General features: G+C 40.6%; 1 protein-coding gene across 14 annotated transcripts in view; it reads left to right on the plus strand.

The window, feature by feature from the left end:
- The window catches only part of CHL1 (cell adhesion molecule L1 like), a 203,889-nt gene that overhangs the window by 149,084 nt on the left and 30,857 nt on the right, over positions 1-23,948 (plus strand). For all 14 annotated transcript variants that reach the window (XR_013636026.1, XR_013636025.1, XM_078853561.1 and 11 more), the window contains 10 exons: positions 102-286; positions 6,840-6,971; positions 8,499-8,636; positions 9,648-9,759; positions 10,208-10,374; positions 12,227-12,392; positions 13,408-13,532; positions 18,687-18,788; positions 19,008-19,205; positions 20,312-20,382. Coding sequence is in view for 12 of the 14 variants with exons in the window: in XM_078853561.1 (XP_078709687.1) it covers positions 102-286; positions 6,840-6,971; positions 8,499-8,636; positions 9,648-9,759; positions 10,208-10,374; positions 12,227-12,392; positions 13,408-13,532; positions 18,687-18,788; positions 19,008-19,205; positions 20,312-20,382 (1,396 nt within the window). In the remaining 2 variants the exon portion in view is untranslated. The remainder of the gene's footprint in view (positions 1-101; positions 287-6,839; positions 6,972-8,498; positions 8,637-9,647; positions 9,760-10,207; positions 10,375-12,226; positions 12,393-13,407; positions 13,533-18,686; positions 18,789-19,007; positions 19,206-20,311; positions 20,383-23,948) is intronic.

Below are 23,948 nucleotides of genomic sequence, written 5' to 3' on the forward strand. Positions count from 1 at the left end.
AAATTTCAACATTCGGTAGTTATACTGATGTGAAATGTTACAACTTCTTTCTTTTTTTTTTTTTTAAATTAAACTCAACATCTTCTTTCTTTTTCTGCTAGCCCAACTCCGCATCTTAACTGGATCAAGGCTGGTAGAGATTTGCCCAAGGACAGAGCAGTGACAGAAAGTTTTGGAAAGGTTTTAAAGATAGAACAAGTATCTGCAGCAGATGAAGGAACTTATGAGTGCACCGCAAGCAATTCTATGGGGAGAGTGAAACATGAGTTTCAAGTTCACGTGGAAGGTGCCATTTATATTTTAATGGGTTTTAGATTTTGAATAATAAACAAACAAGGGTGTCAGAATCTCTGCCACTGTAAATCAGCACAATTCATTGAAGTCTGTGGAGCCTCATTGAATTATACCAGCTGAGGATCTGGCCCTATGATTTTATATTTGCACAGTGTAGCATTAAATTTCATGTAAAATGATTTTTTTTACAAACCATGAAGATTTTGTAGAATGGGAAGTAAAAATGGTAATATATGCAAAAACAGTAATCTAAAATATAAAGATATGCTTTAGTCAAGCACAGGTTGTTGGATTAAATTCTGTGACATGTGTTATGCAGAAGTCAGGCTAGGCACCCTAATGTTCACTTTTGGCCTTAAAATCTATGAAACTATCAGAGGTATAATTTACTTTTTTTTTTAATATAGTAACTTTGACTGGATCTTGCACGCTTTATTCAAATATAACTCCTAATCTGTAGAGAGTAAAGTCTGTCTGATAAATCCAAAGCATCTTGCATAGAAAAGAAAAATTAGGGGAAACAATCCTGGCCTCAATAATGGGAACATAACGTAGTCACAAAGAGTCATTTTAATTATATTTGCCACCATTTGAAAGGTGTCAGTGATGTCTCAGCTAGATTACTGCAGTTTTCTTTCCTCGCTCCCCTCCAGGTTTCTCAAAATATCACAGTTGAACAATCTGCTTCATTTCCTACCACATTGTATTGAAACGTCTCAGTCTCACTTGCGGGACTCTGCTGCTTCCTATATTTCTGCCACTGTGGTACACTCCAATGCTCATTTTTTACTCTGCTAATTTTGCTCATCTTTGTGATCCCTTGGCCTCATCTTCTTCAGAACCCAAATTCTACTGTCACACTACCCAGCACGTCTGGAACCACTCCTTCCTCTCCAGTGCACCTGGTGATTTCATTCTTCTTCTAATCCCTCACCCATGCCTACTTTTTTCCTGCCAATGCTGATCTTCACTAGAGCACTTCCCTGTGACACTCTCATCCGTAAATGAACTTACCTTGGGTCATCAAAAGGGATGGAGTGTCCATGATCTTCAGCGTCAAAAGCAGAGGCGTGAAGGAGTAATTTCATTAGCTGGTAGAAGTAGCCGAAGGTGACATGACACGAGCCAGTGTCTCACATGACAAACCTTTACAACTTGTAATATTAATAAAATACTCTCAAAGTTAACATAACAGGACAATTTAAGTGACTGTAACTCTTGACTGCAAAAGCAAACAGTCTTCCCCAGGAGCTAAGGAACTCACTATCTTCTTACTTTTCCCTACTTGCTCTGTTTTATAACCCCTACTAATCTGTCTCCCAGCAGTTTTTTATATCCTCACTCATTAATGTTATCGTTACTCCTGTACTATCTGTGTACGTTAGCCTGGGGGCCTGTCTAACTTTAGATCTGCAAACTGTATCTCTGCTTCCACAAAGGCTAGAGAGGCCAGCTCCTACCAGTAAGATGCCAACACAAATTACTGTCTCCAGCCCTTCACTAAAATAATGCATTGTTGAACAATTGCTCTATTAGCGTCGCCCTTGCTGACTCTGGATAGCTTTGTTGACCTGTAGTGGCTGAACCACATAAAGGTTTTTATGAGTCTGCTGCATCATTTGGTTAAGATACCTGGTTCTTTCCATGCAGGCCATTGAGGCTCATGCTTTTAGACCAACATGTCCAGGTTCTATCCCCAGGGACAGCAACACCCCCCTTCCTGCCCACGTGAATCATTTTACATGAGCATCACATTTGAAGTTTCCCAGTGTATTTTCTGGATTTACTTAGGTGATAAAGTCCATAGGCCAAGGACACTGTCAACTCTTAACAAACCATGATTAATAATAAAGCACAATGCCTTTCTTTGCTTTTGCAAGGCAAATAATAATATGATGATAGCACCTAGGTACACAGCTCAAGAATTAGGGCACCACTGTATAAGGCATGGTGCATGCCCAGGAAAAAGTCAGGAAGCTCAGGAACTTACTTGTCCAGTACAAACCAAGAACTAGAGGCTTGTGGCTCCTTTGAAGTTCCCTGACACCCAGTTTAGCTTGCAGTGTATGCTATGACAAGACGTACCATTTGGATGAGACAAACAAATGGTGGCGGGTGGACAAGTTAATGGAGCAAACTATGACACAATAAAAAGAAGTCTCAGCTCACTGCATACCTAGCCATTGGCAGCTAGCACTTCTTCATAGGCATCATGGAAGAGATTCAGTCTTAAAATAGTGACATATCATATCACATAACAGCATAACAAAGCACATAATAACTCCAGTGTAACTCTTTTGAAATCAGTGGAGCTTGCACAGATGTGTGCATTTTCCTATCCGTTATTATTATCTATTTATTTATTTATTTACTGGCGAAGGTGAAACTGAGTGATAAAACCAGCCAGTGTAGTATCTTACAATAGGCATCATGCAAACTGGGTGGGTTAGGTAACAATGCAAAACACTTCCATTGTAAATCAAGAGAGAAACGATCTAGGGTCAAAATAAAGTCTAGAAAAGCATCGCCCCATAGTTACACAAAGGATGAGTAACAGAATGAGTTTGCAGATAAATGCCTCTTCTTCAGAGTTAATAGGGCGATCCAGCTGCAGGACAGGGCAACGTGTAACATTGCTCCTTCAGGAATAGAGTAGCGACAGAACGTGAAAGTCACAATGTGATTTCTGCTTCCAGGGCACAGGGATGTGGACCATCCCCCTTTCTGTATCAGGTTATTGCTCCATGTGTGCATTGGGGGACCCACTCACCCACCACCTGCTCACAGGGGGACTATCAGCCTGCTGGCAGTTGCTCTTCCTCCCTCCATCACTAAGAAAGCTCCAGGGATGTGGGTAGCCCATGCAGGACCATGTGGTGACTCCTTACTCCCCCGTATTGCTGTGTCCAGGCACACAGCAGGGCTCACAGTTCTCCCCACAGAGCAGAGTACAACATTTAGTGATATTATCATTTTGTAATGTTACTATCAGCCATGCTAATGTAGCTGCTATTTTGGGTAAGACACCCAAAATAGCTCTGGAAGGAAGATACTGAAACATAATTGAAAGACTCAGCAAAAACATTTTTCACTTGCCACGACTAAAAAAGAGACTCCACTTTGCTGAGAGAAATGTGCTCCTATGCTATTAAGCAATCCACATCTGCCAGCTGCTCGATTTTAATCTTCACTTCCCCATCTCTCCTCACTTCTCCATAGGCAGGCAACCAGAGAGGAAGAACAGCCTTTCAAGTATCTACACAGCATTTTGTCATATGATATGACTGATCACTCCCTGTCATTTGACACAACCCTGTTTTGTATAATATTTATTTCTCTTCCTGAAAGTGGGGAGGAATGGGACACCACGGCCTGGAGAAGTTTCAAATGCTCCTGTCGTGGAAGTTGCTGACTCTTAGAAATCATTCCAGATGGTATGGAACGTCTCTACAGTAGCTGAATATTTTAACAATCTGGTCATGGTTTTCTCAACTGCAAAAACTGAAGCCATCAAAGCAATTGTAGGAGCTTCAAAAAGTAAAATGCAAGGGAAATAACATTAATTAAGTTGTTCAGTATGTTGACCACAGATCTCTACAGGAATAAAAGCTATGTGATGAATTATTGTTTCTGTTCATTAACCAGCAAGTCCCCAAAAACCTAGAACCGCTATTTCCATGTAAAGAATGCTTTTTATGAGTGCTATTAAACCCCTCTCCCCTGCATAGAACCAATGTCGGTTGATACCACTAATAGGATTTAGATCTATTAGGAGTCTCCTCCCATGCAACACGTTAGGCACAAGTGAGCCCAAAGAGTCTCCTTTTCTAGAGTTTCAAACCAATAAATGTCACTAACATCCATCACAGTGCCACATATTCAGTCTCATTCTCTCTCTGCGCACATGATGGGGTCAGCTCCTCAACTGGTGTAAATGAGTGTAGTTCTATTGACTTTGGTGGAGTTACACCACTTTATAGCATCTGTGGATGTGACAGTTTTTCCTCTATGAATGTGCATAGGGAGAGAAAATTAAACAAGTAAGAAAAATTACTCTCCATGCCACTATCTAGTGATATATCAACAGAATAGCACTGCTCTTCTGCCCATTCTCTCTCCTATTGCTAGAGTATAAATCAGAATCTAGCTCTCATTTCCACGTTGTGTCCTCTTGCTGATACTTAAGCATGTCCAAACAAAACCTCAGACTTCATAACAGCATTCTCAAGCAATGGCATTTGCAGGCAGCCTATTTACTAATCCTACAATAGTTTGAGGGCCAAGATTCAAGCAATTATGACAAAGCATATGGAAATGTTCAGCCAGCAAATTGTTTGACTGCTTGAACCTTTTAATCTCTCTTTTTGAAAAGAGATAGAGCCTGGAACATTAGAATGGTGACAGAAAAAGCCCTGTTGTTGCTGAGAGAGAGGTTCTTTAAAAAAAAAAAAAAAACAAATTGTCATGGTTTCAAACACTTTTATTTATTGAATATAATCCGCCAAAATTTAAAATGCTTATAACCTCTGAAGCTTTTAACTAGCACAATGTCTGGCATCATAACCCTGATCTTGGTTGGGGTGTCTCGTCTTTATTGTCAGAATAATAGTAATTAATAATATAACTAGGGGCATCATTTAAAAAAAATCACACACGCCAATTGTAATCACAGCCCCCAGATTCGCAGCTGTTTTAAGAGGGGTGAATTGCCCATGGAGGTGGCTGCCTTTTCTCATCTTGCTCGCACAAATCAGCAACTTGCTGGCATAAATGTGGGATTTTGCAGATTCAAGTGGTGCATGTTCATATTTGAGGCCATTGCGTTTAATATATTAATAGGCAGCACAGCACCTCTTCCTAATCGAGAAGGGCTTCTTTAGTGTCTTCATGGTGTGGACTACATTTTAATACTGAAATTGTCTAATAGACTCAGAATTGCATAACATCGATGAGGCAACTCTAGCAGTTTCTTACTTGAAAAACATTAGGAAAGTACTTAAGCTGTGTATTTTTAGCTCTTCTTTAATTCAACGGAGCAGCAGGAGATGAGGAGCTAGCACCATGTGGCAGGCAGGCTCTTTTGGACTATCAGTAGTTCTCCATCAAGAACCAGTGATCTTGGGGTACATTTTGGGAACCTTTGTATTAGCGTATTGTCACCATCTCATTTCTGTCTTGGTCCTTATCCTCAAGACCTTCAATGACCTGGGCTCTGAATATCTAAAAGATTGCCTAAAGCTCTAGGATGAGGACTGTGATTAACAACACCACTTCTCAGTACAGCTGGTCTATGCAAGAGACAGAGTTTTGACTGATTCCATACTGTGGAACAAACTCTTCTAAGAACCAAGGATCTCCCCACCTTCTGCTCCAGGTGCAAGACCTGCTGCTTTGACCTTCTCTAATGTGAACACATAGCAGTGTTTACATATTTAAGAAAGAAAAGGAAAACCCTACCAAAACAAACACCACACTACACACTCTATTCTCCTCATTAACATAAACATAGTGTTTACTTCCTGTTCTAAGAACAAGGAAAGATGTCAGTACAGCACTGCATCTCTGGCACCACCATGTGGACAATTTTTAGCACTGTTGACTTTTGAGTGGTAACTGCTCTATCTTGAACATTTAGGGCCTGTTTCAAAGCCAATTGAAGGTCAATAGAAAGACTCCCATTTACTTCAGTGATCTTTGGATCAGGCCCCTAGGATCCCAGTTTCTGGCTATTGTGAGGATGATGCAAAGGTGTCAGAAATCCCAGGAAACCTCTCTGGTCCATGCAAAGAGATAAGCTTGGATTCAGCCCCTGCATTCCCTGAGTCACCAAAATATTCTTAAGACTGCAGGTTCTTCCGTCAGAGACCTATATCCAGGTCCCATTGAAGTCAGTGGAAGCCACATGATTACATCCAAGGGGAGGATTTGGTTTGAATAGATATTTGCATTTTCGTTACATTGGTTACATTGCATGTCTGTTGTTAAGAGTTCCATATTGAGGGTGTTTCTGGAAAATATCAAACCAAGCAACCTTGCCATTTTCACCAGCCTTCCTGGTGCACTAACATTTAGCTTTGCACTTACAGCTCAGCATTTTCACTCAAAACACTGTCCACTTCTGACAACCTCTACTTGGCATTTAATTTCAACAAACACCATCTAAACAGAGGAGAATGGTGTATATTTTATTTTAATTTCTCTGGTAGAATTGTTTTATAAATCAAAATAAAATAAGACAATATATTTATCCTTTAAGAGAGAACCTGCTCTGCAATAGTGACAGGTTTCAGAGTAACAGCCGTGTTAGTCTGAATTCGCAAAAAGAAAAGGAGTACTTGTGGCACCTTAGAGACTAACCAAGAAAGCTCATGCTCAAATAAATTGGTTAGTCTCTAAGGTGCCACAAGTACTCCTTTTCTTTTTGCTCTGCAATAGTAGATAGTGTGTGCCATCTGCTGGAAGACATTAGTGATAGCAACATCTTCATGAACTTTTATTCCTACTCGTTGTAACGTCTGCTGAAATGTTATTTTCTTTCTTAACAGAACCTCCTCAGTGGATAAAGAAACCCACAAGTGATGTTTACAGTATAAAGTCAACTGCTTTGCTATTGTGTGAAGCTACTGGCAAACCTGAGCCAACTATAAAGTGGAAACGTAATGGGATACCTATTGATAGTAAGTAAGGATACAAAATAGTGTGCTCATGCAACGCCGAAAGACACCGGTTTTTGGCGGGTGGGATCAAACCGGGGGCCTCTGGAGCTTAGAGCATGAGCCTCTACTGCATGAGCTAAAAGCCAACTGGTTGTTAGCTAAGGCTGTAGAGCAGACTCATTTAACTCTTTTTCTAAGTGGTCTCGGTGCCACTAGATGGAACAGAACACCACACCCAGAAGGTGTGTGGGTTACACTCAGACAGCTGGACAAGATTAGCATATACTATACTCCCAGCACAAAAGTTGGTGCATAAATCGAAATGCATCATATGACAGTTGATTTGTCTGGTTTAGCCAAAGTGAATACTTCATGGTGATAATGAAGGTAGTAGAATTAAAGCAACAATAATATGGAAGCTACAACTGTAATTTAAAGCCTATGTCCAGTCAGGGTATGTTTCTCATCTTTAGGAACATGGATCAGTCTCTTACAATACTAGGGCCCCACTAAGCCTTATAGACTAGCACAGAGATAAGCCACAAAGTGTCTGAAGAGTAGAGACCCTGCTCCCTCCTTGTTCCTCCACTGGCACTATCTGCTTGAATAAGAGTGGGGAAGGGTTAGGCCATGTCTCTCTCTCTCTCTCTCTCTCTGTCACAGATTCACCTGAACTAGCCAGCATAGCAAGCTGCATGCTGAACCCCTCTAATGAATTCTAGCTGAGAAAATCAGAATTCCTCCCAGAGTGAGGCAATCTGCAGCATGGCCCATCCATTCTCACTCCAAGTTATCCAGGACACCGTCTATCCCAGGGATCGGCAACCTTTGGCACGCAGCCTGTCAGGGAAATCCGTCGGGATGGATTGTTTACCTGCAGCGTCTGCAGGTTTGGCCGATCTCAGCTTCCACTGGCCACAGTTTGCTGTTCCAGGCCAACAGGGGCTTGGGGAAGTGGAGGCCCATGCCGCTTTCCGCAGCCCCCATTGGCCTGGAATGATGAACCGCAGCCAGTGAGAGCCGCGATTGGCTGAATCTGCAGATGCTGCAGGTAAACAAACCATCCTGGCTGCCAGCGGATTTCCCTGACGGACCACGTGCCAGAGGTTGCCGATCTCTGGAGTATCCCATCATACTGTGTTTATAGGTGTAAAGAACATACAGTATGACTGAAATTCAAAGTTTTTTTAGGTGATTTGGACATTCTTCTTAATGAGAACTGGGTAGTCGGATGCCTTAGGTGCTTCTGGAAATCTGCACACACACATACAAAATATAAACTGTGCTATTTCTGTCATTGATAAAATGTTTCTGGAGATAAACATGTTACTGCAAGCCAAGTTATCCACTTCTTTTTCCCCATGGGAATGATGACATGTGCAATGCTTTAGAGCAGCTTTCTGGTGGTTGGGGAACTGTTAGCCTAATCCTGAAAATGCAGCTTGTCCCTTTGGCATGCATCTGAAATGGAAGCAGTTGAGAGATGCTCTGTGAACTCAAAGTGCTGATCATTCCTCATCCTACTGACATGGTTTGATTCTTTTCAAGAACGGACCTATAGGGGCAGAGTCTCTGCTGGGGAGATCAGCATTACCAACCTACAACTGCAGGACAGTGCAGTGTATCAGTGTGAGGCAACTAACAAGCATGGTGCCATCCTTGCCACTGCCAATGTGAATGTTTTAAGTAAGTACCCCACAACATTAGATTCTTTATGGAAAGGATGCTGTTGCCAAGGGACCCAATCCTGTTCACCAATCACTGCATGAGGATAAATCGTGGGAGTAAAAGTTTGTACGATCAGGCCCATAGTTGTTAATGTTTTAGCAAAGCTGGCTGTTGTTCTATGGCTTTCATTGTTAACCTCAGGATTCTAACAAGTTCATTGTAACTTTGCATTGGTCCAAAATATGAAGAGATGCAATGTATTGTGTAATCTGATTCAAAGAGCCTTGTGTCACATGCACGATATTATACATTTAGTGGAAGCACAGAATGACTCGTGTACACTCTAGTTTAAGAACTGTGCCTCGCTCAAAGACTTCTATTAAATAAAACAATAACTGATAGTTGAGTTGAGACCTATGGTGTGGAACCGGGATTGTGCCCTTAACTGTACAATTATATTATTACACAGATCATTAATCTGGAACTTCAATTTTTATTATCAGTTTGTTCATTTAAGAAACAATCATGATGCTGGGAATTGACTTAGTGGGAGCGATCCACATTGGCAGCAGAACCAATGTAGTTTCTGCATCCAGACCAAGATTTCTGGAGCATGTCCTAGGCCCTACAGCCCCAGCATGTCATAGAACCATCCTCCTGTTGTGTTTGCAGAGTGGTGCTTGAGAGGGAAGCCAGGGACTAGCTACAGAGAAGGAGCACGGTACAAAGAGAGAGAGTATGACAATGAATTGCTCATTAAGTAGATACACCAGCCATCGACCCTTATGAGCTGGTGGCAGTAGCTGTCAAAGCATCTGAGCTGCAGTTGCACTGAGCAGTGGTAGGACAGCTGGAAGGTCCAGAGTTGGGCGGATTCCTCATTGTGCAGTTCCCTCTTTCACCAGCCCAGTTACTTGTACTTGTGGTGGGGCTAGTGGCAGGGAGGGCGCTGGAAAGAGGATCTGAGAAATAACATGTTTGATTCTAACTCCGAAGCATAACATAACTGATTTACATTCTGTTTTGCAGATATTGCTCCATTAGTGCTAACCTCAGACAGTGAAGACTATGCCACAGTTGTTGGTTTCAATGCTTTCTTGCACTGTCAAGTTTTTGCTTCACCTTCTGCTGTCATTACTTGGTAAGCCATTGATAACTGTTTGCCTGCTGCTTGTTTTAAATCGCAGGTTTTATATTGAACATGTTATTTAGCTGTACAAACGCATTGAAACTTTTCACTCATCATGTTTGAGTTAAATTTAATAATGAATAAGATAATATCAGTATGGTGGACTTAAACAAGCTTTTTATCCAAGGATCTCAAGGCATGATGCTGTACAAAATTAGAAAACCCCACAACATCTGTTTGAGGAAGGTATTATAATATCCAATAGGCTGGTAAACTGAGACATGGTGTGGCTAAAGTGACTTGCTCAGAGATATTCAGCCACTCCGTGGCGTAGCTGGGAACAGAATCCAGAAATCTTCATCTTATTCCTTTGCAATAATCGCTAAACCTAAATTTCTCCTGGTGTGAAAGCCTGGTTCCAAGACTTGAAAATAATTGGTAACCATTATTATACTGTTAGGATGAGGGATGACAGCACAATGCCACTTGAAGGTCTGCGGTACACTGTATATGAAAATGGCACTTTGGAGATCAGAGAGACAAAGAAAGAAGATTCTGGGTCGTACACTTGTTGGGTGACAAATTTGGTTGGAAAAAGTGCAATCACTGCCAATCTGGGTATCAGAGGTAACTTCTCATTTTATGAATAGACACATCTTTGAAACATGTTAAAGCTTTCGAGAAAATGTATTCCAAAACAGAGGGATATTCTGCTTCTTGCAATTGCATCAAAAATTATCACATGGTTTATAAGCAATACTTGATTCAGAAGGACCCAGTCCAGCAAAAGAAGCAGCATCATGTATGGATGATGCAAGGGACAACTATGCAAGGTTTAATGAAAGGAATGTCCAAGAATCAAGACAAGGTATGCACTCTTGCATATTTTGTGCATGGTACTTCCCCCATGAATGGATGACCTTCGCATTGTCCTGGGCTCTGCAAAAAGAATGACAAGGCACAAGGAATGCGGCTTAACTAGGTCATAGCTTTATTAACTAACACATCTGGGAACTATCTGGCAATAACTTGTCCAGTGCAGATCAAACTTCCTTCTGTAATCCATACCACCGTGTGGAGCATGGCCGTCATCCCATCCCCTTCCACACCATTAACCTGGTCCCAGCAGCATTGCTGCAACCCCACTGCCATTCCCCTCTTTTGATTGTTGAGGGCATGGGTATTGGGCCCTTGTTGTACCAGACATTAGGAACCTCCCACCCCATTTCCCACTTCTTTAGGGGTTGTCTTCTCCAAACTCTACCACCAATTCCAATTTGTCAGGGGATTGGATCCCCTAGTGCATGAGTACCTTCACTGGGCACCTGCCAAGTTTCAACAACATGAATGATAACCCCCTCCACTCTCTCAGGTTACAGCAGGATCTGGGTTTGGGGCACTTGCTGTGGGCATTATACTAGTAGCCTTTTTGAGACTGGGAAGGAGTTTTTTTCCATATTCCTATATTGGCCTGAGCACTGTCGAGGGGAGGGTTTGCTTCCTCTCATCAGCCCTGAGACTCAGTGGATATGCTGGATTTGTAATGTTTGGCTTTTGGGATGATAATAGCATTCCTGTAATGTGTGTTACCTTTAAATTACTGATATGTACTCTGAGCTTTAACTCCATTTTAACACAGGTTTGGGAGGGCGGGGGGGGGGTTGTGTGTGTGTCTTGAAATGGAGGATAGTGTTGGACAGGTACAGTTGAGAACATAATCTAAAGTCAATGGGCTGCACATGTTACAGAGGGTTTAGTGTAGCCTGAAGAACTATTAATGATGCATGAGTAGGAAAGACTGCAGTTTGACTGAGCGAAAGATGATTTTGCAGGTTTTGTAGTTAGGTTTTGTTTTGTTTTGTTTTGTTTTCTTCCCTTTCTTTTTACTTGTCAGCTGGACACAATTGTTTAGAAATTAATGAGAGACTATACATATGGGAACACGCAATGAAATGTTCACAAAGCTACTTTTCACTGTATGGCAATGTAGCCAATTGCTTTCCATTACTTAGTCTTCTGTTTCTTCATTCAGATTGATTTTAAAATAACTAACTTGATTGTGATATTTTTTCCCTACTTGACTTTAATTCGTTTGTAATTTTCTCTGGGTCATTGCCAACGTCTATTTGAAATAGGATTGGGCATAAAAATCGTAGTCAAGTTTTTCTATCTCATTTATTTTGTCATATACTGTAACAGACCATTAGCTAGGATGTTCACCTGTGATATTTTCCTATAAACTCCTGATTGGCTGTATGATCCTCTTTGATATGAATTGAACTCAAAGGAAAATGCTTTTATAGTACACTAAATGTTAGCCCAACCTCAAATCAAAATATTCCTCCTTAATTTGACTAGTGTGTAGAAAAACTACGGTATATTGCTCTTATGATTATTTTCTGCATTTGAATTTCTTGGTGAAAATGTAGGACAATCACCTGTATATTGCTAATCAGAATATCTTTCTGTGATCAACCAGATGCTACAAAACTTGTTGTTACTCCTGAAAACCCACAAGTGTTGAAATCACATTCAGTTTTATTGAAATGTCAGTCTGAATATGACTCACACTTGAAACAAAGTTTTAAATTATCCTGGAGGAAAGATGGAGATGAGTTGCAAATCAACAGCACAGAAGATGGCAGGTAATCTTGAAAAAAAACCTCTCCTTGTTTTGACTCTGAAACAATACTGTGTTATGTGTAGCATGGTTAATTTTGTTCCCTATGGATAGGATATTTTTTATAGCTTTAAGCCAAGTCTGTGCATATCATAGCTGTTCATGCAGTGCATATCTTTTCGTGAATGCACTCGTGTTCTTTCAAATATTTTAAAGCTTTGATTTGATTTGATTTTTTGAACCAAGCTTTGCAGGTAGGTTCATATATACTTGCTATCCAGTGGTGCAGTATGTCTCATTTGGCAGGCACCCTACACAATGAAGTTTCAAACTTGGCTGCCTACCCTTTATCCAAGTGTGAAATACTGGCTCCCCTGCAGCCACTGGGAGTTTTATCATTGAGGTCAGCGGAGCCAGCATTTCACCCCAGTTGTTCAACACTGGGGTGCTAGATACTTAGCGAGAGCTAGAAACATGAGTTTAAATAGTATACGTTAAAAGCAGTGTGTTTCTGAGTGGTTGTGTCCTAAGCATAGGAATAAATGAAATGAGGGCTGAATTTTGCTCTCCATATAGTTTTGCTGTTGAATTTGATATGACTAGGATTGGGCCCCTAATCTTATGAATTGTCCAGAATGGACAATTCCTTTATTTTTTAGTCACGGAAGAGGTACAGCCCCCCACGCTCCACCACATAATATGACTGAGCACATGCATAAAGACTGAGGGCCAGATCCTCATTGAGAGGTAAATCAGCATAGTTCCATTCAAGACAATGAAGCCATGCCATTTACACCAGCTGAGGATCTAACTCTGAGCTCTAAATTGCTACAAAAGTAATATTCTAAAGTACAATGTGTAATATATCTGCAGCTAAGACACAATTTTAAATAACAGACATACACCACCACTGTATTATTCCAAATGTGTCTGTTATCAAAGGCGTGCATGAACGTCAGGAAAAAAATGTGTATCAGTAATATGCTTCTCTTCCAATTCTCTCTCTCTCATGCTTATGTAATTTCTTTTTTGTCCTGAAGGATAATTACTGAACTGGATACGTTGTTTATATCAAGTGTGACATTAGAGGATCAAGGCGTTTACACCTGTGTGGCTAGTACATCTCTGGACAGTGTCACAGCCGAATCCCAATTAATTGTCCTTGGTAAGTAATTTTTTTCCCCCTGGTTTGCACGCTACATCCAAAAAGTTAAACAATGTTGTAATTCAGACCAGTTTTTCTACACACTCAGTTCAATTTATACAACATCAGTGGCCTGGTTTTCAGAGATGCAGAGCACCTGCATCATCTATTAATTTCAGTTAGGATTATGCTTTCCAACATCTGTGAAAACTGGGCCCCAGAGCACAATATTCTGATACAACAACACATGTAATAATGTCCTTGTTGAGCGCCATTCATCATTTTCTTTTGTGCAAGAGGCAATCACACCAGCTGTAGGAGCTGTTGAAGGCTGGAAGCTCTAGTTGCATTGGTGGAAAAGTTATGCTGTCACTTTGCAACCTCACGGGGGAGGATTCCTCCATCCCAGCTTCCACAGAGATCTCTGGCATGCAGCCTAGCTGCTTGGACTATCTTGGTTTCAGAATATGGTATTACAGGGGCCGCCCATGAGAACTTATCAGTTTTGACTTAGCTATATACATAAGTCTACCTTGCTATTTGAATACACCCTATGCACCCCTTCAATTATGATTGGGAATATCTTTCCTGCAAAAATAGTGAGGCAGTTTTATTTTGTTATCTAAAGTCCTGAAGCTAAAGTACTTATATGTCCCCCATAACCATAGTAACTGAGTGCCTTACAATCTTTAATGTAGTTGTCCTCACAAAATCCCCTGTGAGGTAGGGATGTACTACTATCTATGTACTAGTCAATTACTAAGGGCTACTGTCGTATTTGCTACGGCTAACAGAATCTTTTAGTTCAAGCATTTGAGGCTCATGCTTTAAAATCCTGAGGTCCCAGGTTCAATCCTTGCATCTGACAGCTTCGGGCTCATCAATCTCTATATGTGACACTGCCATCACGAGACGGGGACAGAGCACCACACAGAACAGGTGCAGTTACACCCCCATTTTACAGAAAGGGAACTAATTAGGGCTTGTCTACACTTGAAATGCTACTGCAGCACGACTTATGCCAATGGGAGTGGTTCTCCCACATCAGTGTAGGTAGTCCACCTCCCTGAGAGGTGGTAGCTAGGTCAATTATGTGAGTTTTTCACATCCCTTAGTGACATAGCTAGGTTGACCTAACATTTTAGTGTAGACTGGACCTAAGGCACCGGGAGACTAAGCGATTTACCTAACGTCACACAGGAAGCTAGTGGCAGAACTGAGACTTGAAACCCAGCTCTCCCAAGTCCCAAGCTGGCACCATAACCACTGGAGAAGCCTCCTTTTCTCCTGACACTGCTATGGACTGCCTGCAGCTCTGCCCACGTGAAGCCTCTATTGAAGTCAAGGGTGGGTGAACTGATGCACCTATGTGCAATCCATTGCAGAATCGGAGCCTAAGTACCTATCCAAGGGAATTGGATATTAACAGGAATGTTATTTTAAAGCAGAGGTGGGCAAACTACAGCTCGCGGGCCACATCTGGCCCACGGGACCGTCCTGCCCGGCCTGTGAGCTCCCGGCCGGGGAGGCTAGCCCATGGCCCCGCCCCTGTTGTTCCCCCTCCCTCACAGCCTCAGCGTTCTGCGCTGCCAGAGCTCTGGCCCACCACTCCTGTCAGGCAGCACGGCTGGTCCAGCATGGTAAGGGGGCAGGAAGCAGGGAGTCCCTGGGGGCGGTCAGGGGACAAGGAGCGGGGGGGTTGGATCATACAATCATAGAATATCAGGGTTGGAAGGGACCTCAGGAGGTCATCTAGTCCAACCCCCTGCTCAAAGCAGGACCAATCCCCAATTAAATCATCCCAGCCAGGGCTTTGTCAAGCCTGACCTTAAAAACTTCTAAGGAAGGAGATTCTACCACCTCCCTAGGTAACGCATTCCAGTGTTTCACCACCCTCCTAGTGAAAAAGTTTTTCCTAATATCCAACCTAAACCTCCCCCACTGCAACTTGAGACCATTACTCCTTGTCCTGTCCTCTTCTACCACTGAGAATAGTCTAGAACCATCCTCTCTGGAACCACCTCTCAGGTAGTTGAAAGCAGCTATCAAATCCCCCCTCATTCTTCTCTTCTGCAGACTAAACAATCCCAGTTCCCTCAGCCTCTCCTCATAAGTCATGTGTTCCAGACCCCTAATAATTTTTGTTGCCCTTTGCTGGACTCTTTCCAATTTACCCACATCCTTCTTGTAGTGTGGGGCCCAAAACTGGACACAGTACTCCAGATGAGGCCTCACCAATGTCGAATAGAGGGGGACGATCACGTCCCTCGATCTGCTCGCTATGCCCCTACTTATACATCCCAAAATGCCATTGGCCTTCTTGGCAACAAGGGCACGCTGCTGACTCATATCCAGCTTCTCGTCCACTGTAACCCCTAGGTCCTTTTCCGCAGAACTGCTGCCTAGCCATTCGGTCCCTAGTCTGTAGCTGTGCATTGGGTTCTTCCGTCCTAAGTGCAGGACCCTGCACTTATCCTTATTGAACCTCATCAGATTTCTTTTGGCCCAATCCTCCAATTTGTCTAGGTCTCTCTGTATCCTATCCCTCCCCTCCAGCGTATCTACCACTCCTCCCAGTTTAGTATCATCCGCAAATTTGCTGAGAGTGCAATCCACACCATCCTCCAGATCATTTATGAAGATATTGAACAAAACCGGCCCCAGGACCAACCCCTGGGGCACTCCACTTGACACCGACTGCCAACTAGACTGGAGCCATTGATCACTACCCGTATGGGGTGGGGGCCAGGCTGTTTGGGGAGACACAGCCTTCCCTACGTGGCCCTCCATATAGTTTTGCAACCCCGATGTGGCCCTCGGGCCAAAACGTTGCCCACCCCTGTTTTAAGGGCAAGCTTTTGTTTTTGTTTTAATTCAATCCATTTATTTTCTAGGCAGAGGCTGCAGCAGGACTTAAATCACTCACCCTTCAGGGTTTTGTATTTACTTCATGCTTTAATGATAAATGCTGGTTTTCAATAAAAAGTAAATTAACAACATGACATGCCTTTTATTTACAGTACTGTACATTTATAGTACTGTGTAATTCAAGATGTTTGTTGACTATTTGTTGTACTACTTATGAAAATTCCATGAAAGGCTATATTCCCTTTTAAAAGTTGACCTGCTTGGGGGGGAAAATGGTCTTGATCCTTTTTTGTTTTTATTATAATGTATAAACCAGATGGGGGTTTAAAAAAATCTGTGTTCTTCAAACTAAAAATTCAAGCCTTTTCTGTCCTTGAAAACTCTATGGTGACTAGAGAACTAATTTTGCTAAAAGCAAGACACCACAATTTGAGCAGGAAGGAATTTTTAATTGGTCTGTTTAAAACTGTTTGGTTTTGTTAACACCCATCAGTGACTAATGGACATACTGGAGAACATCTCTGTTAAAATAGAGGATCGCTGTCTCTCCAAATAAGATCTAAGAACTCACAACAGACATGCTCTGAGACCACAAGTGGGCCACTAGCAAAACTTAGGGAGACCATACTGGGTATTTCTGATATTTCAAAGGTGTAATACAACTGGGGAGGAGAGAAGAGGTGAAGAATCTTTCTAGCATTTTTTACACATCATAAGCAAGGTAAGAAGGCACAAGCTCACTTTTTAAAAAATCCTGTGCCTTTACCTTTAATTTAGTTTACATGCAGTGTCAATCCTAGTTTTAGCCAATAATACAGGTGACTTGATTGAGGCACAAGGAGGATGAAGACTTGCTCAAAGCCTCAAAGCCCTACTCCTTAATCACATTGCCTTAGATTAAAGTGACTCCAGGAGATGGTACCATTTCCACTTTGAGGTTTGAAGAGTATGTTCATAATGAAAATAATTTTATTTTTAACATGATTTTTTTAATTTCTTTCGTGTTTTTTTTATTTAGATGTTATTTCAACAAACATACTGCCCCAGAATACTATTGTTATGAGAAACTGTTCTTTTTCCTCAGACCATGTCAATTTCGTAAAACGGATGGAACAATTGTCAAAACAAGTCTCAATAACTGATGAAGATAAACATCTGTCAGTCTGAATGTGCCTGTATTAAAGGCATTCACTGTAGAATATGTTTCAGAGTAGCAGCCGTGTTAGTCTGTATGTGCAAAAAGGAAAGGAGGACTTGTGGCACCTTAGAGACTAACAAATTTATTTGAGCATAAGCTTTCGTGAGCTACAGCTCACTTCATCAGATGAATCTGCAGGATTTTCACAAACATATGTTATCCCAAACCATAGATCGTCTCTAGTGCCTCTTATAAACTTGTTGAGAAACACAGGGTCATTCTGCAAACATGTCTGTCCTCCCATGCTGTTTTCCTGCTCTCCTGCTGGTTAATCCGTCTCTGTATATGCCGTATTAAAGCTTTACAAGTCAGCTTCTAAAGTCCTGTATTGTCAGACCTCATATGTAGCTCTGAAAATCGGCTCTGACACAGACAGTGCATATGATGGAGTAGTAGCTGGGGTTGGAATGACCCTGCTGAGAGATTAAAAGTCACCTTCGTGGCACCGAGATGAGAGATCTAGCCAGGTTGTTATATCACACTCACCATCACGGCATCTGACCATCCAATTGGCTTTTGTCCTAGCCTCTAGATAGATGATGAACTGAGTAGCTGGGTCATGAACTTTCTTCTCTACTCACACAGTATAGGGTTAAACTGGGAATCCACCAGGGATAATGCATTTTCTCCTCTCACTAACATTATAGGGGCATAGGTTTAATATCTGGGGAAGTTCACTCTTCTTCCCCCATCACTATGGTTTGGACCACAGTAAATCCAAGTGAAGCAAATGCAGCTTTCTATTAAAAACAAAACTGAGATATACGGCTGTTACTCTGAAACCTGTCATTAATTATTGTATAGACTTTATATTGATGAAGAAAAAATAAATCGATTGCATTAGTTATTACAATAAGAGTATGTGAGATTTCCCTGAAAAATGAATATAGCCATTCATAAAATCAGAGGATTCACTTTGTGTTTGTATAATAAGGGTGGGATTTTTAAAAGTGATTGTTGCTGGCCTAACTAATTCGCCACTGAAGTCAGTGGAAGTTTTACCATAGCCTTCAGTTGGAGCAGTTAGGGCCAATGCACAGCACTGTTGAAATCTTACCCTAAATACATACCACTCACCACCTTTCTGCTATTTCTTCTTTATTTCTTAGATGTTCCTGACCCACCAAAAGAGCTACTTCTCTCAGAAAAACAGAACAGAAGTGTTAGATTATCCTGGAAAGCAGGAGACAGTCACAACAGTCCCATTTATGGTATGAAGGATTCTAGTACCATATTTTTTAGAGTTACAGTGTGTCATTACCACTAGAATAAACAGACAAGGTTCATAGACATACTTAATTGTTTTTATTTTTTAAACACCTTTGTTGTAAATTTGTTTTCTTCTGTGCTTGCCATTATATTTATATGGGCTTTAATGCACAGTTATGCTTTTGGTATTATCTCTCTCATTTTTATTTTTCCCCTTCCAGAGTCCATTGTAGAATTTGAAGTGAATCGTTGGGAGCCTGGGAAGTGGCAGGAACTCACAAGAATCCCAGGGAACAACACAACCGTTGTTTTATCGTTGGCTCCTTATATGAATTCCCAGTTCCGTGTTATATCCGTTAATGATGTTGGAAGAAGCAAGGCTAGCACATCATCAGCACGCTATGAAACACCTCCCACTGGTACATACTGTCATCTCATTTCCTGGCTATATATTTTCTAGAATAACATTTAATCCTATTTGTTCCATGAGAGTTTGAAATCCAACAGGGTTGCTTTCAGCCCAGTTTAAGTAATCTGGGACCAAATTTTTACACTCTTGCAAACCTGAATAACACCTTATGACATGATTTGTCCCACTGAAGCCAAATGGGGCTCTCTGAAGATGTAGTTATACTCAATAGTCTCTGAAAAGAGAGGCCAGAGCTGTGACCCACACCAGCCAGAAGAGCTGATACCCTGCAAAGGGGAGCATATGCCACACATTTGCCAAGGGTGGCATAGCAGCAGTGCTCTCCTGCACGCTCTGAAGCTCTGGAGGACAGCATACTAAGTTAGGTACGATGGTCCAGGGGCTCCGGTTGGTTCTGTTGCTTAAAGCCCCAATATAGCCCTTTTACATACAATCAGTTGCTAGATAGGATCTTTCTCAAGATTTATGGTGAGTCTCCCAGCAGCTCTGAACTTGTCACAAATCTCCATTCACAACACATTTCTCATTGTAACACAGAATGACTGGTTCCTGAAAGTACTTGCAGAGGCCAGCTGTTCAGCATTGCATAGTAATTTGCATTGCCCCAGCTTTATTTTTGCTTTAGGGTTTTTTGTTTTTTGGGTTTTTTTACATATATTGTCTCTGCTTCTTCCACAGCTTTTCAGCTCTGTGTCACACACTAATGATACACCTTCTGTTTTTCCATTCCCAACAGGGGAATGTCTCTTCAGCATAATCCCCCTACATCTGGTACTCTGAAATCCAAAAAGTCATCTTAGAGATATTGACTAAAACTAACCAAGAAGGCTGCTCAAGATCAAACCATATAAACTACATATTTGTTCACTAACCCTCTGTTGTGTCAAGTTATTATGTTTAATCATGGGTTCTTTATTTACATGTTGGTTAGTTGCAACAAAGCCAAATCATTTGAAGTAAGAAAATTAGTGTGGTGCTTTTCACATCTATCTGGTTGTTTTGTGAAGATGTAGGGCATAGGGGGAGAGGGGAAAAAAGACAGGATTAATAAAGGACAGATGGCGTAAACTAATTTTATTCGTTCTACTGTTATAGCTCCAGACAAGAACCCAGAAAACATCCGAGTCGAAGCTTCTGAACCAAATGAAATGGTTATGAAATGGGAGGTAATTTAAAACTTCCTATCAGTGAAACTGTATGTGAAATGGTTTCTCCTTTCAAGCTGAAGATCCTGAAGCATTACTGAAGTTATCAGGATCATGTTAAGACAGTACTCACATTTTCAATATGGGTTTCATGGGTTTCTTCCTGCTATCTGTCTTGTAGCCACCATTAGTAGACTCCATAGCTGAAATCTGAGGACCACTGAAGTCAAAGGCAAAGCCTCATTCACTTCAATGGGGAAAGGATTTCTTTCCTTCCTCTCCCATTCAAAAATACATTTTTGACACCTGTGTGACAAATGCTATGGAAAAATGTAAGAAGGCCTGAAATACACAAGTGTGTAGTGGGAGAAGAAATCCCATATATAGCAAGAGCTGGAGAAGGTCATTAGCACAAGTGTCAAAGGAATCTGTAGAAGTGTTAAGGACAGAATTACAGCCTTCAGATTTCCAGTCTGTTTGTCTGTAATTTATGTGCCATCTGTTCAGAGGGATATATTTTCTCTTCCATTCCAAACAAGTTTTAATAATTGTAGAAGGAATGTACTTTGTGTAACAGGAATAAAGCACATTTTGCATTGGATTTGGAAAGATTATTTCCCACCCTGGTTCTAGCAGAAAAGAACCATAAAAATTTCCTCAACCTGAATTTTCATTTTAGGTAGGGTGTAGCCCAGAAATGAAAGTGACCCTCTAAGTCTATTGGCTATTACTTTATTGTGAAACTTCATTCTGCAAAATATTCCATAGTCAGTGAGAACAATTCTATTTTTATAAGCAGTTACAGAGAGGCAGCTACCAACACAGACAGCGTAGGTTGTTGTTAATTATTTGTACTGCTAGCTAGACGTATTCTCTGCCCAAAAATCTTACAATCTACAATTCAGTTGTAACACAACATTTAAAGGTGAGAATGGAGTGGGATTGGATAGGTTTAGATAAATAATAACAGACAGTGATTCTGGGTTCATTTAGACTATTTTTGGGAACAAATATTTTTTATTTAGTTTGCTTCTTATAGGCTTTGCAGCAGATATTCTATGCCTGGTACACACTGAATTCTTTATTTCAAGCAGACAAGGGCTGGATATGTACACACACTGATTCTGCAAAATGATGTTAATCTGCCTAGTTTGGATTAACAGATCAGATGAGCATTAGCAACAGGATTTTCAGCCAAGGCTTTGTTGCATTAAGCAAGATCAAAATAATAGTCAAGTGGGGCTGAAACTTAACCCTAAACTGGAATTTGTTTTCCAGCATTAAATTTTATTTTCTTATTTTCCTTTTAGTGCATTTGTAAACTATCAATTTTCAAAGTACCATTCAGGTTTTAGTTAAGGGGATTTACAAAATTAAATCCCTGTGTAATGCTTTGGCAATGCAATGAAGAAGTCAGAGTTTAAATAACAATGATCATTTTCATCAGTCATATGCTCCTAAATGTTATGCAAAATTGTTAATAAATGACAATTCAATTAATTTCATTATTAATGCAGTTAATTAAATAGTAATTCAAATTAAGTCAATTTAAGATGTTGTCCAGCAAATACTTCAAATATAGAGTTCATGTGATTTGTTGGATTGGAGCTGTAGTGTATTTTTGAATGCTTCTTATGTATGGAAAAAAATGTTGATGGAATTATTAACATTTTTTTCTTGCTTATATACATTACAATTAAATTTTAAAAGTAGTTTGACTTATAAAAACACATTGTTTAAGTCTAGATCTGAGCAAAATTTTTTGCACAAAACTTTTTTTGATGAAAAATACAAATTTGGCAACACTGAAACATTTCATGAATTCCTGTTAATTTTGCCAAATTGTTTTGTTCAAAAAGATAACCTAAAAAAATTCTGAAAAAAAATGTTAATGTTTTGATTTTTAGTTTTTCAAAAGGGAACATTTTGATTTTTTAGGCCAAAATGAATTTTCCTTTCAAAAACATTTTAAAATGGTCAAAACTGAAATATTTGAATTGAATGAAATATTTTTTATTCAACCTGTTTTGACTTTCCGATTTGCCCAAAATTTCAGCAAAGAAATTGTCATTGTTTCCACCACAAACGTTGTTTTAAAAAGTTTTTTGGAAATGCCAGTGAACCAAAAAAAAACCCCAAAACAAACCATCAATGTGATTTTCCCAACTCTCTTCAAATCCAACCCATATTGGTTTGTTACCATGTGATGGCTAGTTGATGGTCTATGTGAAATGAACCTTGTGCAGTGGTGGGCAACCTGCAGACCGTGGGCCACACACAGCCCATCAGGGTAATCCACTGGCAGGCCTCAGGCCATTTGTTTACATTTGCACGGCCTCTCACAACTGCCAGTGGCTGCGGTTTGCCATTCCCGGCCAAAGAGAGCTGCAGGAAGCCTGGCCGCCACTTCCTGCAGCTCCGATTGGCCTCAAATGGTGAACCCCAGCCACTGGGAGTCATGTAAAGTCGTGAAAATGTAAACAAATGGTCTGGCAGCCCACCAGCTGATTACCTTAATGGGCCACAGGTTACCCACCATTGGTCTAGTAAGCTGAGTGATTAAATCCAGTTTGCAGGTATGCACATCATAAGACTCACAACTGGTAGCTTTATTGGCCGTCTTCACAATGAACAGCTATGACCAATCTGATTATCAGGCCTCTACAACTGCCCCATCATTTATTCATCTCCTCAAGTGCACTCCCCCACAACAACTGAAGTAAATGTCAGCCTTTCCATTGACTTCAAAGGCTGCTAGATCAGACCTTATAGGGCCTAGTGACTGAATTATCCTATCAATAAGGGCTAACACCTCAGCTTTTTGATGAAAAATGGCTTGTTTTTTGTAAATGAAAACGTTCTGTGAAACTTTTCATCTCTTCCTAAATTTTCTGATTTTTCAACTAAAAAACCGTCAACTGAAAAAAATGCTATAAAAATTGAAAAGATTTTATGAAAAACAAACAAACAAACTGGTTCTTTCTAAAATTTCTACAGAAAAGCCATACCATTTTCCAACCAGCCCCAGCTGACTCCATTTCATAGATTCATTCTTGCCTTATATCACGAAGAGTTTCCTCAACCAAGCAGTAAAAAAAAATAAAATTGGAGTACAGCTATTTATTACCCATTAAGTGTCTAAATCTAGTTGGGTGGAGTGAGTGAGTGTGTGTGTGGAGTGGGGGGGGGAGGGGAAGTGGAGTGGGAGTTGGGGAGGTTGGTGCATATTTAAGATTTTACAGGATAATCTAAATTTTAATGACCCAACTTGCTGTGCCACATAAAAATTTGAGATAATTTGTCTTTTACTTGTAATGAAGATTACATATATTTATATTACCATAAAACTAAGAAAACGTGTCGCAAAACCAATTAGAGCATTCTATATGTAGAAAGATATGCTTTAATAATTAACTTGTTTTAAATCCAGCTGTTATTCCTGCATGCTGTTCTAAAAATCATAACACTTTTCTTATAGCCATCTTAAAAATAACATGATGGGAAAGGTTATTTTTTTCTTGCAAAATATTGCAGTGTACTGCTTCAAAATTATTCTCCACTTAATCTGCCATTTTATGATTATAGCA

The sequence above is a fragment of the Lepidochelys kempii genome, chromosome 7 (genome assembly GCF_965140285.1).
Source record: "Lepidochelys kempii isolate rLepKem1 chromosome 7, rLepKem1.hap1, whole genome shotgun sequence".
In the NCBI taxonomy this organism is placed as follows: Eukaryota; Metazoa; Chordata; order Testudines; family Cheloniidae; genus Lepidochelys; species Lepidochelys kempii.